This window comes from Saimiri boliviensis, chromosome 4, assembly GCF_048565385.1.
Source record: "Saimiri boliviensis isolate mSaiBol1 chromosome 4, mSaiBol1.pri, whole genome shotgun sequence".
NCBI classification, from domain to species: Eukaryota; Metazoa; Chordata; class Mammalia; order Primates; family Cebidae; genus Saimiri; species Saimiri boliviensis.
Genome location: NC_133452.1, coordinates 63,196,387 through 63,215,818, shown reverse-complemented (window position 1 = coordinate 63,215,818; position 19,432 = coordinate 63,196,387). Strand labels below are relative to the sequence as shown.

General features: G+C 35.0%; 1 protein-coding gene and 1 non-coding gene across 7 annotated transcripts in view; one reads left to right on the top strand and one right to left on the bottom strand.

Moving 5' to 3' along the window:
• ATG5 (autophagy related 5) overlaps positions 1-19,432 on the bottom strand; it is a 123,133-nt gene that overhangs the window by 81,051 nt on the left and 22,650 nt on the right. For all 6 annotated transcript variants that reach the window (XM_003935926.4, XM_010346440.3, XM_039467725.2 and 3 more), the window contains one exon: positions 7,849-7,927. In XM_003935926.4, coding sequence (XP_003935975.1) covers positions 7,849-7,927 — 79 coding nt within the window. The remainder of the gene's footprint in view (positions 1-7,848; positions 7,928-19,432) is intronic.
• On the top strand, positions 19,154-19,262 carry LOC120363442 (U6 spliceosomal RNA). Its single transcript, XR_005578993.1, has one exon. It is a non-coding gene; the product is annotated as a U6 spliceosomal RNA (small nuclear RNA).

Genomic DNA, 19,432 nt, shown 5'->3' with positions numbered 1-19,432 from the left:
GACTGCCTGAGCTCAGGAGTTTGAGACCAGCCTGGGCAACATGGTGAAACCTCGTCTCTACTAAAATACAAAAAATTAGCTGGGCGTAGCGGTGTGTGCCTGTAGTCCCAGCTACTCAAGAGGCTGAGGCAGGAGAACTGCTTGAACCTGGGAGGTGTAGGTTGCAGTGAGCCGAGATCACGCCCTTGCACTCCAGCCTGGATGGCAAAGTGAGACTCCAACTCAAAAAACAAAAAACAAACAAAATATTTCTTCTGACCCATTCTCTCTCCTCTCCTTGAACTCCAGTTACATGCAGATGGCCTGATATTATCCTAGAGGCTCTGTTATTTCTCTACACCAATTTCCATCTCTCTTCTCCAAATTGGGTAACTTCTATGAATCTGCCTTTGAGTTCAAAGAACCTTACTTCTGTCATCTTTAATTTGCTGTTAAGCCCATATAATAAATGCTTCATTTCAGATATTTTTCTACACAGTTCTACAATTTGTGATTTTTTTTTCCTCTTAAGTTACTGAATTTATAGTAGTTGGTTTAATTCATTTTTCTGGTAGTACTAAGATGTGGATTCTCTTAGTTCAGTTTCTATTGAGAGTAAATTTTTTTTAACTTGGTATGAATCACATTTTCTTGCTTATTTGCAAATCAAGCAATTGTTGATTATATGGTAGACACTGCAAATATGTTGTAAGGATTCTAGATTATACTGACTTCCTTTAAGTTTTGTCCTGGCTGGCAGTTAATTTACTGGCAGCTCTAAAAAGGCAGGTCCAGAGCAACCCTTACTCTACAATAGAGATTGCAAACCTTCTGTAAAGGATTTGACAGTAAATATTAAACACTGTGCATGTCATACAATCTCTACTGCAAATACTCAACTAGGCTGTTGTAGCTGCAAAGCAGCCATAGATGATATGTATATGAATTTCCATGGATGGCTTCATTTCAATGCAACTTTATTTACAGTCATCACTAAATCTGTATTTCATGTAATTTTCACGTCACAAAATATTTTTTTATTTTTTTCAACCACTTAGAAATGTAAAAACTACCCTTACATCATGGGCCATGCAAGAACATTCAGTGGGCCGTATCTGCCAACTCCCGTGCTGATGTATGATCCTTACTCCAAAATCATGGCCTTTCTGGCATCTCAGGTAACTGCCCAGTGTGTAACCAGATGTCTCTCCACTTTGAATGAGTTGGAATCCAGCATTTCCTAGCATCACAACATTTCCAGTATCTTGTTCCACTCTTAATCCTACAAAATCCTCTCTCTACTAGAGCTTGCAGAGTATCAGCAACCCAGGCCTCACCCAAGCACCCAGGGAGAACATACACATACACTTTGGCTCCTTCTTCTCTGATACTCCGACTATCAAGTTCCAGCTACTTCGGCAGTCCAGAACTCCAATTTGTGCATCCTCAGCTCAACTGAACTTCTTTGCTCTGCTTGAGCTCCACTTTCCGTACCACTGTCAGGCAATTGTTCCAAAGCACATGGGGCTCACGTTGTTCATTCCTTTTCTAACGTTCAGTGCTAAAAACAGCTCTACTTCTTATTTTTGGTCCTGTTTTCTATCTGTTGATGACTATAGGAAAACTCAAATACCAGTTACTCTGTCATGGCTAAACACATATGTTAACATCAATAAATATTAGATGAATAAATGACTAAACAAGCCTTATTTCATAAAGTTCTAAGTGACAGAATATGGCAAAGAACGTGGTGATTAGGTCATGTTATATAATAAGATTCTGTCTTGCTACCAGACTACCTCTAGACTTTCTTTGTTGCCCTGAAGCAAGTAAGCATGTTGGGAAAGTCTACATGACAAGAACTTCACATAGCCTTCCGGTGCTCAGTGCAGCTTATTACTGACAGCCAACAAAAAGACAGGGCCCTCAACCCTACAACCATAGGAAATGAATTCTGCCAGCAAACTGAGTGAGTTTCTGGAAGTGGATTCTCCCTCAGTTGAGCTTCCAGGTAAGAATGCATCCCAGCCAACACCTTGATGGCACCCTTGTGATAACCTAAGCAGAAGATCCAGGTAAGCTATGCCTAGAATCCTGACCCACAGAAACTATCAGAGAACAAATGCTGTTTTCAGTTGGTTATAGTAATTTGTCACACAGTAATAGATAACTAATACAACATACTACTGACAGATACTATAAAACAGCTACCAATATTTAGAGCTGGGAATTGCAGGTGGTGTTAGAAGCAAGGGAGAGACCTTGAAGGGCACTCAAGAACTTCAAGAAAGAAAAGCTAACATAGACCTCTGTCAACAACACACAAGAGAAGAAGGAGGGATATGGTAAATTCCCTCAAAGAAACACAGTGGCTCTTGGCCTAGCAAGAAAAAACTTGTCCATCAGAAAAGAAGCTGGCTCAGTCACATAAAAATACTCAAGGAATAGTCAAGACCAGTGGCAGGGCCTTTTCAAGCACAATAAACAAGACAGTGCTTGCCCACTGTGCTTGAAAGGACAGTCAGTTCAAAAACCTAACTTGTGTTATCTCTTGGCATTTAGCAGAGTTCAGCACATAAGCACTTATCTGAAGGCTGATCTTATTTTACCCAACAAATGTGAGCGCTCTCACCCGTAATCATTGCTGTCAACATTCAAAATCAAAATGTCTCCTCTCCGCGAAACCAAAATGCACCAAATCAGCACCATGTTCCCAAGAGAAAGAAAGAGAAACACCAAGGTTGTATAGGATTTGTTTAGTCTATTAAACAAACTTTATTTAGGATTTGCAGCAGAATTGGGCATTTTAAAGAGCCCACTGTTTTCACCTGATGTCATCAAACTTTTGAATCACACTGACCCCCTTTTAAAAAATTCCATGCACTTTTTTCACCATGGACAAAGCAGAGAAAAAAATTTTTTTTAATGTTAAAAAATCTACATACTGGGACGGGCACGGTGGCTCACGCCTGTAATCCCAGCACTTTGGGAGGCCGAGGTGGGCGGATCACGAGGTCAAGAGATCGAGACCATCCTGGCCAACATGGTGAAACCCTGTCTACTAAAAATACAAAAATTAGCTGGGCGTGGTGGCACACACCTGTGGTCCCAGCTACTCGGGAGGCTGAGGCAGAAGAATTGCTTGAACCCAGGAGACAGAGGTTGCAGTGAGTCATGATTGCACCACTGCATTCCAGCCTGGCGACAGAGCAAGACTCCGTCTAAAAAAAATAAAAATAAATAAATAAATCTACATACTGTATGCAATCTTTTAACTGCAATGTAGCTTTGCAAGCAGCGTGCTTATAGGAGTAATCAAAAATAAAAAATAAAAAAACAAAAACAAAATACAGAGAAAGAGAAAAGGCAAAGGTGACAAAATATTAACAAGCAGCAAATCCAAGTGAAAGGTATGTTGAGTGTTCACTGGACCACAATTAATTTTTCTTTTTCTTTTTTCTTTTTTTTTGAGATGGAGTCTCACTCTGCTGCCCAAGCTGGAGTGCAGTGGCGTGGTCTTGGTTCCCTACAACCTCTACCCCCAAATTCAAGCAATTCTCCTACCTCAGCCTCCCAAGTAGTTGGGATACAGGCACCTGCCAACACGCCCAACTAATTTTTGTATTTTTAGTATAGACAGGGTTTCACCATGTTGGCTAGGCTGGGCTCAAACTCCTGACCTCAAGTGATCTGCCTGTCTCAGCCTCCCAAGGTGCTGGGATTACAGGTGTGAGCCACCGCCCTGCTGTGCAATTAACTTTTCTAATATAGGTTTAAGTTTTTCCAATACAAAAAACTGGAGAGACAGAAATGAGATAATTTCCTTGGTGGTCTCACCAAGTTTAGGAATCAAAAATGTCCTTAAAAACTAATGAGAAAAGCCTGAAGAAGGTGCCATTTTCATTGTTTCAATAAATAAAGCAAATATCCAAATCTACATGTTATAGAGCAATTAACACTCTACAATTATATTTCTCTCTCAGAAAATAGAAAATACAAAAATTCCTATAAAAATACTAATTTTCTGATTCGCCCTTAAAAGCCTTTCGTTCTATGGACAATTACCATTACTTTTAGATCTGCACTGTTCTCTAACTCTTGTTAATCAACGTGTGGTCTGGTGGAACAATATCACAGCATCATCTATGCACTTGTAAGAAATGCAGAATCTCTGAATCCAACCCAACCCTGCAGAATCAGAAACTGCACCTTAGTAAGAAACACAGGTAACTTGAAAGCACATTAAAGTTTGAAAAATCACTACTGCAGAACATTAAAATGCATTTACTATAAACATCATAAACCTATTCAAATCAGAAACATTAAAGTCAGTTAAAAATCAGAGGAAATATGTCTGTTTGAAAACTTTTTAACAGTGTTTTTTCCAAGAATTTAGTCTGAACTACAAAGTAATCCAAATGTGTTTGTGGCAGAGGCAAGGAGATCTCTTACAATCTTTGATATTGCACAAAATCTAATCAAAATCTATTAATACCTTTGAAAACAACTGTAAAAGAAATTCTAAGAAGTCTGGTTAAAATACCAACATTATTTGGCATAGTCAATACAATACCACAGAAGATAAATGCAGACATACCAAGTGACACAAAATTGTTACTCAATACATCCAATCTGTTAAACGAATGAACTATTTTCTACAACTTTTAAAAACTGCTTCGTCACTAAAAGCACTGCTTTTCTGCCTCAAAATTAACACTTACCCGGTTTCATTATAATCAATCAAGAATCACAAGGCAGTAAAATAGAGGTGGGCCTAAACCAGTCAGTACATGCAATCAAATAAACACCTGAAGATAACCTTTGAGGTAAGCTAGGTCCTTATGCTCCCCTAAATGAGCATATATTAGTATATACTCATTTTTCTATAAAAGTTTTTTTTTATAAAAAATATCTGAGCAATAATTTTTTTCTATTAAAAAAATCTGGGCAATAATTTTCCTCTAACAGGCCAGGATCAGAAAGACTAAGTAAGAACAGCTGAAAGAAACACACAGGTAGCTTGAATAAATTCTAAATGTTCTCTACAATTTTCTTATGAACTATAAGAGTCTTTTTTTAATTTGATTTCTCTAATAAACTTTTCTACTAGGAAGAAAATGTATGACCTACTAAGGATCCCAAAGAGTTTATATTTATATGGATTATATTACTGATATTTACTACACTAGAAATTAGAGATGAAACATTTAAAAACATTAATTCGGCCAGGCGCAGCATCTCACGCCTCTAATCCCAGCACTTGGAGGTGCATGCCACCACAGCTGGCTAATTTTATTTATTTATTTGTTTGTTTATCTTTAAAGACAGAGTCTTGCCCTGTCATCCAGGATGAAGTGTAGTTGTCTGATCATAGCTCACTGAAGACTCGAATTCCTGGGCTCAAGTGATCCTCCTGCCTCAGCCTCCCAAGTAGCTAGGACTACAGCGGGACACCACTGTGCCCAGCTAATTTTTAAACTTTTTGTAGAGATGGGGTCTCACTGTTCTCAAACTCCTGGGCTCAAGCAATTTAATCCTCCTTCCTCGACCTCCCAATGTGCCAGGATTGCAGGTGTGAAGTATCGTGCCCATCCAGTTTATCGTAATTAATAATGTGGAATCTGAAACATTATCAAAGAATATTTTAAACTGTTACATTAAAATCTCTTATTCTAATGTTGCACTTTGAAGGGATGTTTTTGTACACATGCACTTTTAATGGGTGTTTTTACACATGCATAATCTTGTAACATCAAGCACTGGTAATCTGGAAATGTTGACTGATTTACATAGATTTCCAAATGTTGACACTTTCCACTATGTGAAAATTTTAAGATATTAGGTGTTAAAATGACCACCAATCTCTTCAGAAAATTATTTAAGAATAATAAAGCTTTCAAGTTCACAGTGGCAGCATGTTTTCCAAAATTCTAATTTTCACTTAAAAGTTCAAATTTTACCATTAACAACAAATACTATCACTTGTTTTCTCTGCAATGAGAGGTTCACTTTATTCTTTTTCAAGAAAATGTCTGACAAATAACAAAGTCTCAACAACCACAGTTTGTCTGTCAATCATTCTTTCAAGTTAAATGGTGTTTCATGAAATAAGTGGCCAGTTCAGTTGGCAACCAAACAATGGCACAAGTGCTTTTCCTCAAGACAACCATACTTGGCATGCAACAGAATAGCTTTATGTGTACTTCCCATTCCATCATGCAGGTTACTAAAAAGACATGTACTTAAGGTTAAAGGTTATGGGAAGAAATGCCAGATATAGGTGATGGGGAGGAAGGCAGCAAATCACACTGCCATGTGTGTACCTATGCAACAATCTTGCATGTTCTTCACATGTACCCCAAAACCTAAAATGCAATTAAAAAAAAAGAGTAAAGGCTGTGCTAAGGTGCCCACAGTTTTAACCACCACTGTTTTTGCGTATCAGTGTAAATGTTAACACAATGGGAAGGGGCAATAACATCTTGATATTATTATATCATGAAAAGAGATTTGACCTGATGAATCCATTGAAAGGGTTTCAGGACCCAGCACACAGAAAAATCTCCATATTTGTTGAATGAATGAATGAGTGAAGAAATAAATAAACAAACAGCTATGATGTATTTTAATCTAGATTTCAAAGTATTTTAGTTTATTTTTCACACACACAAAAATCTAATTATTGAAATTATTTTCCAACATTAACAGTAAAGACTTGTCAGGCAATATAGCACCTCTATCCTTAATATGTTTGAAGTAGTTTTATCTCCACACCTCTCTAAACTTAAATTGTTGTATATGCAAGCATTCCTTGCTTTGCATGTAACACGGTAACTGAAATTCATCCATACCAGAACTATGTGCTCTATCTGTACTATTCTTTGATAACTAAGGTGTTTAGCAACATGGTATTGTGCAAAGCACATTATAAATGTATATGGAAATGAGCTCTAATGACCCACAAACTCAAATTCAGTGAAACAGGAAGGAAAAGCATCATATGAAGAATGAATGAGCACCCTTTGGGCAGTAACTATGAATGGACAGCCCTAATGGGAAAGAAACTCAGACACCTAAAAGACTTTTTCAAACTCTACATGCCTCTCTCCAACCCCTCTAAGGAATCACTGTTTGTGATCAACTAATCTAAGTGTTTCCAATCACAAAATCCAAATGGTGTCTGAATTGGGGGTGGGGAACAGAGCAGAAGCAAGGTGGTTTGGGGAATGAGAGACCAGCACTTCATAAAATATTAAGACAAAATTAGGTCACACTAAATTTAGTCTGGTCTTAAAAACTACAAGAACGAACATTTCTCAAAACAGAGGTAGGTCAAATCTTTGGATTTCCATCTCCTAACCCTTTTCTTAATTCAATCAAAATGACCTTAGAATTACATCGACATGCGGGATTTTTGTTCTTTATAGCTGACTTTAAAAAATTTACACCAACTTTCAAAACCTTCATAAATTTTATTTTTTATAGAGGCAGGGTCTCCCTATGTTGCCCAGGCTGGTCTCGAGCTTCTGGGCTCACAAGATCTTCCCACCTTAGCCTCCCAAAGTGAGAGGATTACAAGCATGAGCCACCACACCCGGCTCAAAAACTCATAAATTTTAAACAGCGTATCCAGCTCTAATTAAGAAAAGGAGTTTATACATTAAAAGTTTAAGTGTTTCTGCCAAGAGTCAGGAAAAAATTGAAAAGTATCTTATAGACAAATACTCACTGAAGCTTAGCAACTAAAAGAGTATCATGGGAAAAGAATAAATAACTTCGCTTAACAACAACAATAAAAAGAAACAAAATTCTACTCTATATACTGTGTATTACGAAGGGGACAAAGGGGAAATGCTATTTAAACTATACCTTAAAATGTACTGTGATGTTCCAAGGAAGAGCTGAACTTGATGCAAGAAGATCAAATAGCAAACCAATTGGATAATGCCTAAAAATGAAAGAGTATATTTTGAGAAAATAAACATGTAAAGGTATAACTACAACTCCAAAATAAATTTCCAACACATATTTTAACACCAAATGTCAGGGGCTTTAATCACAAATCACAGGAAAGCTACATTCTATAGTGACATGCCTGGGCTAGTATGATATATTTTCCAGGCATCAGGTAGTTTTCTTCTAACCACTTCATTTCCACAGAAACCTCAATATGCACAATGGGACTGTGGGCAAAGGCATTCTTTATCAGCCATGTGCACTCTGTTATGTCACAGTACTGCTGCATCTAATTATCATCCCAGTATTCATAAAGGACAATTGGTGTTTGTAAATTTATTTAAATATGCTTTGTACTTTTACAACTTAAAATTTTAAAAAACTGTTAAGAACCAAGATGAGCACCTAAAAAACATGCAAATCACCTATTCTGTGGTTATTACTATTATTATAGCATATAAATTTCCAGTCTTTTACTTATACATACATCTCTAAGTACAGATTAGGACTATCCTTTACAAACTGTACTATAACCTTTTTCACATAATATAATGTCAACATTTTCCTAAGTCATTGAATATTTTTCGGAAACCTAACTCTAAAGTTAAAAAAATAAATTCTGAAGTAAGAGAACATTTCCTAATATAACTATTACTCTCAGTGAAGTAAATTACTTAGCAATAAATAAACATGACTAACACAAACGAACAAAACTTTAGTCATCCTTTAAAAAAATCTAAAGTGAATTAAGCTTACTTGGTTAATCAGAATTAAATAATACAGGTTGAATAGCCCATTTCTAAAATACTTCAGATCAGAAGTGTTTCAGATTTCAGCTCTTTTTTTTCAATTTTGGGAATATATGCATTACATTTTTACTATCTGAGCATCGCAAATCTGGAAATCTGAATGCTGGAATGAGCACTTCCTTTGAGTGTCATGTCGGTGCTCAAAAGCTTTTGGATTTTGTAGTTTTAGATTCTTGATTTCAGATTGTGGAATTTGGGATGCTCAACCTGTACTCACAACAAAGGCAAAAAGAAGACTACTCTTGATGTCATACATAGTTCTGTCTTTATCTGTATATTATGTTAATGAGTTACTCCTAGAATTAAGACCTGCAAAATTTGAAAACACACCAATTGTTTATATAAATTGTGTGTGTGTGTGATTTATTCTTGCTTACGTTTGCCTAATTATGAAAAAGTTATCAGTTTCTACAGATCATATATTTATTTGGTAGGAATTTGGGATGAGTCAGGTGCAGTAACACAAGACTGTAATCCCAAGACTTTGGGAGGCCAAGGTGGGTGGATCTCTTGACCTGAGGTCAGGAGTTCCACACCAGTTCAAGTACTTGAGAACGACATGATGAAACCCTGTCTCTACCCAAAAATAAAAATAAAATTTAAAAAAAATTAGCCGGGCATAGTGGCACACACCTGTAGCCCTAGCTACTCAGGAGGCTGCAGCGGGAGAATTTCTTGAGCCCAGGAGGCAGGGGTTGCAGTGGGCCAAGACTGTACCACTGCACTCCAGCCTGAACAACAGAGACTTTGTCTCGAGATTTAAAAAAAAAAAAAAAAAAAAAGAATTTACCTGTTGGTAAAAATAAAACAGTACGGGTACTTTTAGTCTTATATGTGTTATATCTCTTCATAATAACCCTTAAATTTCTCTCTAATCAATCCTTACATATGAAGAAAATAATACAGAAGAAAATTCTGGAACCAGGAAAAATTCTGGCCTCAGTCAAAACCTAAAATTAAAATAAACACACACACACACACACACACACACACACACACACACACACAAAGCATTATAGACAAGTTACAGATTCAATCCAATTCTGATCCTTCTCTCTGAAGTATTACGATTGTACAAGCTCTAAACAATGCCTTATACTTTTACAAAACAGACATTTTAATGTCTTCAATTTATTTTTTAGAACATCTCTCTTAGGTATCTGCAATAGGGTTAAAGATGAATATAGGCACTTAATTAAAGTTTGATTTACTTGGATTTCATTAAAAAAAATTTAAAATTTCAAAAGTAACAGAATATTGCTTTCCAAATTCTAAACAGCACTGAGAATACAATTACAAAGAATTCCACCAAGCAAAATAAATAGACAATCTATTAGATAAGATTCACTAGAGATCACATAAAATGACTAGCAAACCAGTTTACACATTCCCCGACATTAACAAATATGTGAAACACTTTTGTGAATTTGTAAGCCAATTCTAAACCAAATATCGTATCTTAAAGCAATCTGTAATATAAAAGCAAATAACTTTCTTTTTCTTTTTTTTTTTTTTTTTTGAGACAGGGTCTTACTCTGCAACCAAGGCTGGAGTGTTGTGGTATGGTCAGAGCTCACTGCAACCTTGACCTCCAGGATTCAAGTAACTCCCACCTCAGCATCCTGAGTGGCTGATTACAGGCCTGATTACAGGCATGTCCCACTGTGCCTGGCTAATTATTTTATTTTTATAGAGATAGGGTCCTACTATGGTGCCCAGGCTGGTCTCAAACTTCTGGGCTCAAGCAATCCTCCCACCTTGGCCACCCAAAGTAATGGGATTATAGGTGTGAGCCACTGTGCCCAGCCCAAATAACTTTTAAAGTAAATACCTAGATCAGAGTTAAAGTTAAACGTAAGACTCAATCATCAATTATTTTTTACCCTCAATATTTAAAAGATGAGGAAACTGTAAGTACAGAGAACATTAAACAAAGCAGATAATAAATAGCTGTTGGACACATAAATCATCGAAGTCCACAGACTAACCCTAGGTACAAAATAAAGATCCAATGGAGCCAATTTTAGGTTCTGAGTTTCTTTTTTCAGCAGTTCTATTTTAATGATTGATACTTCATGACTTTTATTCATTCTTAAAGGTACTCCAAAAAACAGAAAAAACTCATTAAAAAAAAAAAAAAAAAGATAAAACTTAACTCCATCTAGTGATTACCATATGGATCCACTGGATTCTTTTATAATTCTAAGATATATTTTAGGGTCTTAATGATCTTATTGTTTCCTGTATATTGAAACATTTACTATTTCATCAGTCTACAACTTATCTGTCATCATTATTTGTCAATTATTCCCAATTATACTAAAAAAGACTAAAACAGAATTTGAAAAAATAACGTGATGCCTAGAAGGATGATACAAGAATGTACCCTGCTTTCATTTTCTTAGTGTGCTGCCGAAAGTATTGAAACATCTTTCAAGAAAGTGTAAAATAAGAATGCAGGCTGGGCACAGTGGCTTAAGCCTGTAATCCCAGCACTTTGGGAGGCCAAGGCACGTGGATCACCTAACATGAAGAATTCGAGACAAGCCTGACCAATAAATATGGTGAAACCACATCTCTACTAAAAATACAAAAATTACCTGGTCATAGTGGCATGCACTTGTAGTCTCAGCTACTCGGGAGGCCGAGACAAGTGAATTACTTGAACCTAGGAGGTAGAGATTGCAGTGAGACAAGATCGTGCTACTGCACTCCAGCCTGGGTGACAGAGTGAGACTCTGTCTCAGAAAAAAAAAAAAAGAAAAAAAAAAAAAAAAAGAAAAAAGAATGCAGACCCCATTCTGGAGTCAGCTTTTAGCTATCACTAACAGAGTTGAAAATCCCAAGTTTCTCATTTTCTACCTATAATGGCAGAGAAAAAAACCGACAGAGAAAGATGTTCCACAATTACTAGATAAATCAGGATAAAATACAAAGAGAGACAGCAGTATTTGAGACTTTAATGACAATAGTGAAATTGATCATTTAAGTAAAATAACTCTGAGTCTTTAGATGATATCCTAATTTTTACAGAGCTCAAGAACTAATAGAAGAACAATATATTTCTAAGGACAAAAGGAACATACGGTAATCTTAATAGCTTGTTATCAACAAAAAAGACTTCACGACATGATATTTTAAGACAAAAACCTGGACCATTCCATTTTACTAAAAGATGTGTCACAATATTATTCCATCTTTTATGCTATTTGCATACCCAAAGTTATTTGGTAGTGGGCAAATGCAAAGGGCATATTTACATACAAAGACTGAAGGAATTAGATCTTGTGGAAATGAAAAAGAAGTACTGATCAGTTTAATTGGTGTTTATTCACATAAAAAAGAAAATATTTTACAATGAAACCATGAGCTGTCAAAGGTTTTAAAAGTTCCAAGTATTATTAATATGATAGATGCAAGAAGAGCCAGAAGTAATAAGATAGAACCTCTCAGAGGTATATCTGAATGTATAAAATATAATGAGCAATTAGCCGCATTCAGGGGATGCTGATCGTTTTAGATACCTTAAAACAAGGAAAACATGAAATGAAAATGTGAATTCTCTCTATTTAAACATGTATTAAAATTTCTAATAAAGGTGTCATATACTATTCCTTTAACTTTTCTAAATTATTTGCAAACTGACTTAAAATATATATAATACATATTATATATTTTTATAATTATATAACCATATATGTAATTATATATAATATATATAACTATATATTTATATATAACATACAAGTATGTATATATATATATATATATATATATATATATATATATATACATATATATATATACACACACACAAAATCTTTTTTAAAAGTTCATTGGGGCTGGGCATGGTAGCTCATGCCTGTAATCCCAGCACTTTGGGAGGCTGAGGTGGGTAAACTGCTTGAGCCCAGGAGTTTGACACCAGCCTAGGCAACATGGCAAAACCCTGTCTCTACAAAAAATACAAAAAAAAAAATTATCCAGGCATGGTCTGTACTCAACAGAGTGAGACCCTGTCAAAATCTTTAAAGATTTTTAAAATTTTCATTGGTCCCAGATGGTAAATGATGATGACTCCTTTGTCTTGATATATAAAGAATTAGGAGACAAATTGAAACAAATGCTTCCTTAAAATTAAATTTAAATTAGCCAGGCGTGATGGTATATGTCTGTAATCCCAGCTACTCAGGAGGCTGAGGAAAGAGAAGTGCTTGAACCCAGGAGGTGGAGGCTGCAGTGAGCCAAGACAGCGCCACTGCACTCCAGCCTGGGCAAAAGAGCGAGACTTCATCTCCATTAAAAAAAAAGAAAAAAGAAAAAAAGAATAATCATCTTGTAATGATTTTTTAAAAATAAAAAGGAACCTGAAAAACTCAGGAGTAAAATAACCATTTACTTATTTGTATTGTCAAATTCTATAATTCATATGTGGTTCAATACAAATGTTTATGTTAGAATTATTTTGATGCAAAGATATTAATTTCAAACAAGTATGCTATCTGAATTTACTGGTTCCCAGATTGCTTATTTCTGATTAATCTATTGATAAGAAAATCTATAAAAGAAAACAGAACTGGCAAAAATTAAAGGTACTGAGTTTCTTTTACACTATAATCTGATTTACATCAAGGATTTCAAAAACACTAATTTGTGCAACTCATCTAAACAGATATTATATCCAGTTTTGTGAAGAGGCTTCTAACCCACAACACAGAAACCACATTAGCCATAACTATAAGTAAATCATAATGCAACTATTAGCTATTATGTTGCTACTTCTGTCATCTAACTTAAATTTAATAGAAAAGGAAGTAGTAAGGATTTGAACCTGGAATACGGTCCACTCTTGGTATGTGTGGGGGATTGGTTCCAGGATCCGATGGTTACCAAAATCCAGATGCTTAAATCTCTTATATTAAACGGCATAGTGTTTGCATATAACCTACACACATTCTCCTATATACTTTAAATTATTGCTAGATTATTTGTAATACCTATTACAATGTAAGTGCTATGTAAATAGTTGTTATACTATATTGGATTTTTTGTGGTTTCATTTTTATTGTTGTTGTATTATTACTTATTGCTTTTTCCCCCAAATATTTAATCCATGGTTGCTTGAATCCATGTATACAGAATCCATGGATACAGAACACCAACTCTTGTCCAGAACTGTATTTTCTGTGTAAATAAGAGGACCCAACTAGCTAAAGGCTCAATTTATTGCCCTATAGAAAATGACTGCATGAAAATAGTACTAAGTCTATTTCTTCACTTTATTCTTTTTCTTCTTTACCTTGCTCTAGTCTTCCATATTCAATCCTCAAAAGGAATATATTTTACTATTTCTTTGCTTTTTGCTTCCTTTTTTATTCTTTCATTACTGCATTTATGTATGTGTGTGTGTACACGTGCACGCGTGTGTACATGTGCACACTGCCACATGGTGTACAATAATGGATATTCTCAGATGGGACATGATTCTTGTCTAAATATCTGTACTGAGATAGCGAAGTAATGCAAGTATTCTAAAATCAGCATTGAAAGAATTTTCCCCATACTGGAGAACTACTGCCCAAGTTCATGTCACTAAAATAAATGCCTCCTATTCGGAAAGTTGCTGCATTATGATTCACTGGAAACAGGATTACATTTCATTGTAATTGCAAACATGTAACTACAAATGCAAACCAAAGTAATTTGATGATTGCTGTGAATATTGCCTTACTTTATATGTGGGACAAACACAAACCACAGAGTAGCAATGTGTTTCACAGCTTTCTAAGCCTACTCTTATATATGAAAAAGTTTAAAAATAATGAAGAGATACCATGTATACAAAATGCTATGTAAATCACATTTCAACAATCTAGCTTACAGACTACATTAATTCATGTATGCTTAGTGTTTTATTATTGGAACGCTAAGCTTGTGGGAGTTCTGTATATCCAACTGTTCAAGGTCATTGCCAAGGTCTGATTTTTCATACACAAAAAATTGCAGCCTCCTGCATAAATGGGTTAAGTTCCAGTTCCACAACCTTAAAAAGACTGGAAATAGGAGAGAAGAATCTGCTCAGTAATTATGATTAAAATGTTAAATATATTTTAAAAAATTATACACAGGTTTTCACTAAAGCATTTTGCTAAAATTTCCTTTTGAAATCACAAAAAGTATTATTAAATTCTGAGTCATTCTATTACATTTATGTTTAAGATCAACATCAGTACAGCCATGGGACATTTAACAACATGGATATGTTCTGAGAAATGCACCGTTAGGCAATTTCATTCACTTTTCAAACATCACAATGTACTCACACAAACCTAGATGCCGTAGCTACTACATACCTAGGTTGCATGGTGTAGTCTACTGTTCCTAGGCTATAAACCTGTACAACATGTTACTACACTGAATACTCTAGGCAACTCTAACACAATAAGTATGTACGTATCTAAGCATAGAAAGGATACCGTAAAAACAATTATCATATTCTGGGACCATGATCCTAAATGTGGTCCGTCATTTACCAAAATCATGCAGCCCAAGCGTATATATATATATTTTCCAATTCAAAAAGTAATTTCAACTTCTTCTTTTCACAACCTGTTCTGAAAGTAAGTCGATCTGCACAGAGTAAAATTTCCCATTACAGATATTTATTTTATAGTTGACAAAATGAGAAGCTTTTTCTAAATTTTGTGCTTGAAGGTCTAAGATCTAAACCAAAATTAGGGTTTACTTACAAAGTATTCTTTAGAAGGACCAAGAACTGTTCTCCTAAAATAATTCTAATATAAAAATAACAAATATAAAATGTGAACACCACTTGTGGTAACAAGAAACTTCACCCCTTAAAATGCAATGTTAGAGCACCCTCTGCTGACTAACATCTCAGTCTGAAGAGAGAGACTCAATTTTGCGTTAGACCAGCACTTTCCATTTCCCGTGTAATTTTTAAAAGCTAAAGATACAAAGATAAAGCTCTAATCAGACATAATCTCCTTGTAAGCTCTCTACAAATCAATAACAACAATTCTATTGGGTATTCATTATAAGTATACTACTTTTCTTAATTTTTATTCTAATTTCGATAAATTGACATATGCAATCAGAACATACAAGATAGGAGAGAAATTTTAAAACAAAATCTTAGCAGGTGTGGTGAAAAAAGCCCTGAACAGACTCTCAAAATGTGAGTCCTAACTTACTTGAGCAAATTATTTCACATATTTGAGTCTCAGTTTTCTAAATAAAAGCAAGGGGTAAATTTGGATTCGTTCATTCATTCATTCACAGAACAAACATTTACTTACCCCTCCTATGTGCTACTGGTTAAGGTACAAAGCTCCTGCTCAAACATCCCACATAGATGTTTAAGCACTTACAGTAATAATAAATATGAAGGGGAGACAGACTATGATATTGACAATTAGAGCTACGGCCTACTGAGCACTTACTTTGTGCTAGGCACTACTCCAAGAACTTTATGTGTAGACATGCTGAGCAACCCAAATCCAAAAACCCAAACCCAAATGATCCAAAATCTGAACTTTTCTAACACTGACATGATGCTCAAAGAAACTGCTTATTGAAGCATTTCAACATTTCAAACTTTCAGATTTGGGATACTGTAAGCATATAATACAAACATTCCAACATCTGAAAAAACATGAAATCTGAAACACTCTGGTCCCAGGCATTTTGGATAAGGGATACTTAACCCATTTTAACTCACTGAATTCTTAAAACAACCTTATGGGAAGTACAAGGTACTGTTATTATCGCCATTTTACAGGTAAGAAAACAGGTTTTAAAAAAGGTCAGCCAGGCACAGAGGCTCACACCTGTAAAACCAGCCCTTTGGATGCCAAGGCAGGTGGATCACCTGAGTTCAAGAGTTCGAGACAAGCCCCACCAACATGGTGAAACCCTGTCTCTACTAAAAATACAAAAAATTGGCTGGGCGTGGTGGTGGGCACCTGTAATCCCAGCTACTTGGGAGGCAGAGGCAAGAGAATCACTTGAACCTGGGAGTGCAGTGAGCCAAGATGACACCACTGCACTCCAGCCTCGGTGACAGTGTGAGACTCTGTTTCAAAAAACAAACAAACAAACAAACAAACAAAATGATCAAACAACCTGCCCAAAGTTTTACCACTAGTAAGTGATGAAGCTGGGATTTCAAACGTGGTTTCTGGTTCCAGAGTCAGCATTCTTAATAACCATTATGTTACAATATACGGTTATAACATGACAAGTATATACTTAGCACACACACAGTGTAGAGATGGCACAAAGGTAGAAATGATCACTTTGGGCTAAAAAGAACCATAAAAAAGGTCATACTTAAGCTAGAAGTTAGAAGTATGAGTTAAAGGAGGGAATATATGAATGAATAATTAATTATGACAAAAAAAAGATGCCATAAAGAGCAAAAATCATTTATCAAAGATGAGCAAAGGAACAGAAACCCAAAACATTATCCAAGATTCATTGAAACAAGTAGTTTAGTACACCTGGAAAGAAGTGGGATCATGGACAACCTTAAACACACATCATGCTATAGTGTTTGGCTTTACACTGCAGATGATAAGTCAGAAAAGGGTTCCTGAGGAGAATAACAATGTCAGGTCTGCATTTCAGAAAGAAAAATTATGGCACTGGGGAAGATAAACTAGAAGTAATAGTATTAAAAGCAGGGAGACAAATTAAGAGGCTACAAAAACAATCCATGTGAGAAATCAGATGGGCCTGAATCCCAAAAGACAAAGCAGGGAGTTTAAGGCATATTTAGAAGGCAGAATCAGATTTAGAGGCTGGATGATGAAGGAATCAAGAATGGAGAGGAATATCAAGAAATATAAAAGATCTAAAATTACAGTGTGCTATTTTTTTTACAATAGAATCAAACTAGAAATCAATAATTAAGAGATTACAGAAAAACCACTAAATGTGGAAATTGAACCTATTTGTTAAAAAAAAAAAAAAAAAAAAATCTAAGGTTCCAAAAGAAAGCTTCAAAAGAAAATTTTAAAAATACATAGACCTGAATGAAAACAAAAACAGAACATATAAAAACTTATGGACTGCACTAAAGCATGGCTGAAATAGACATTTATAACGCTAAATGGTTGTACAGCATTGTGAATGTAAATAACACTACCATGGTTAAGATAGTAAATTTTGTTCTATGTATTTCACTATAATTAAAAAAAAATTTTTTAAGGTAAGAGCTCAAAAAAATAACCTAAGTTTCTCTTCAAGAAACTACAAAAAAAAAAAAAAAGAACAAAATAAAACCAAAGCAAGCAGAAAGAATATAATTATTAAAAACAAAACAAAAAACAAAAAACACAGAAACCAACAAAACTGGAAAATTTTTAAAGCAGAGAAAAATCCAGGAAACATAACACTGGCACTTCAAAAAAATAAATAAAATTGGTAAACCTCTAACGAAGCTGACAAACATGAAGACAACACTATAGATCCTACAGTCATTCACAGGTAAGGAAATGCTATAAACAACTCTATGTTCATAAATTCAACAACTTAGAAGAAATGGACTAGCTCTCTAAAACCCATAAACTACCAACACTCAATGAAGATGAAATAGACAAGGTGAGTAGATCTATATATATCAAAGAAATTGAATTTGTAATTAAAATGCTCCCCAAATAGAAACTCCAGACCCAAGTGGTTTCACTGGAGACTTCTATCAAATATTTAAAGAATTAACAGTACTTTTACACAATCTTTTCCAGAAAATGTATCAGAACAGAACACTTCTCAACTCGGTTTATAAAGCCAGTATAACCCTAATACTAAATCAGACAACAGAAAAATAGAAAACTACAATCTCTTTCATGAATGCAAGACACAAAACTCCTCAACAAAATAGTATTTGGCAAACTGAATTCAACAATGTATAAAACTAACTACATTCCATTACCAAACGGATTCATTAAAGATATACAAGGTTGGTCCAACATCGAAAATCCACAAATGACATATTATAGCAACAAGCTAAGGAAGAAAAGTGATACAATCATTTAATTAGCACAGAAAAAGCATCTGACAAAATCCAGTATCTATTCATGATAATTGTGAAAGACTAATATATTCCCCATAAAACTAAGAACACCACAAGATGTCTACCCTCACCACTCTTATCCAGCACAGCACTAGAAGTTGTAGCCACCCCAATAAGGAAAAAAAGAAGAGAAGAAATAAAAGGCCTACAGGTTGAAAAAATGAAAATAATTTCTATTTGCAGATGACAAGACTGTTTATGAAGAAAATCCCAAAAAATCTACCAAAAAAACTCCTAGAACCAGTGTGTGAATTCAGCAAGGTTGCAGAACACAAAAATCAATCACATTTCTACACACTAACAATAAACATTCATGCTCGCTTTGGCAGCACATGTACTAAAATTAGAACAAAACAGAGATTAGCATGGCCCCTGCATAAGGGCAATATGCAAATTCGTGATGCATTCCATAGTAAATTTTTTTTAATTATAAAAATAAAAAATATATGAACGATTCAGAAAACAAAATTAAAATTTTCTCTTTTACAATACATGTGGTCTGGCAAAGAAAGACCACTAGATGAATGTTTTCAGCAGCTTTTCTCAAAATAGCCCTAGGATGGAAATAATCCAATGTACATCAGTTAATGAA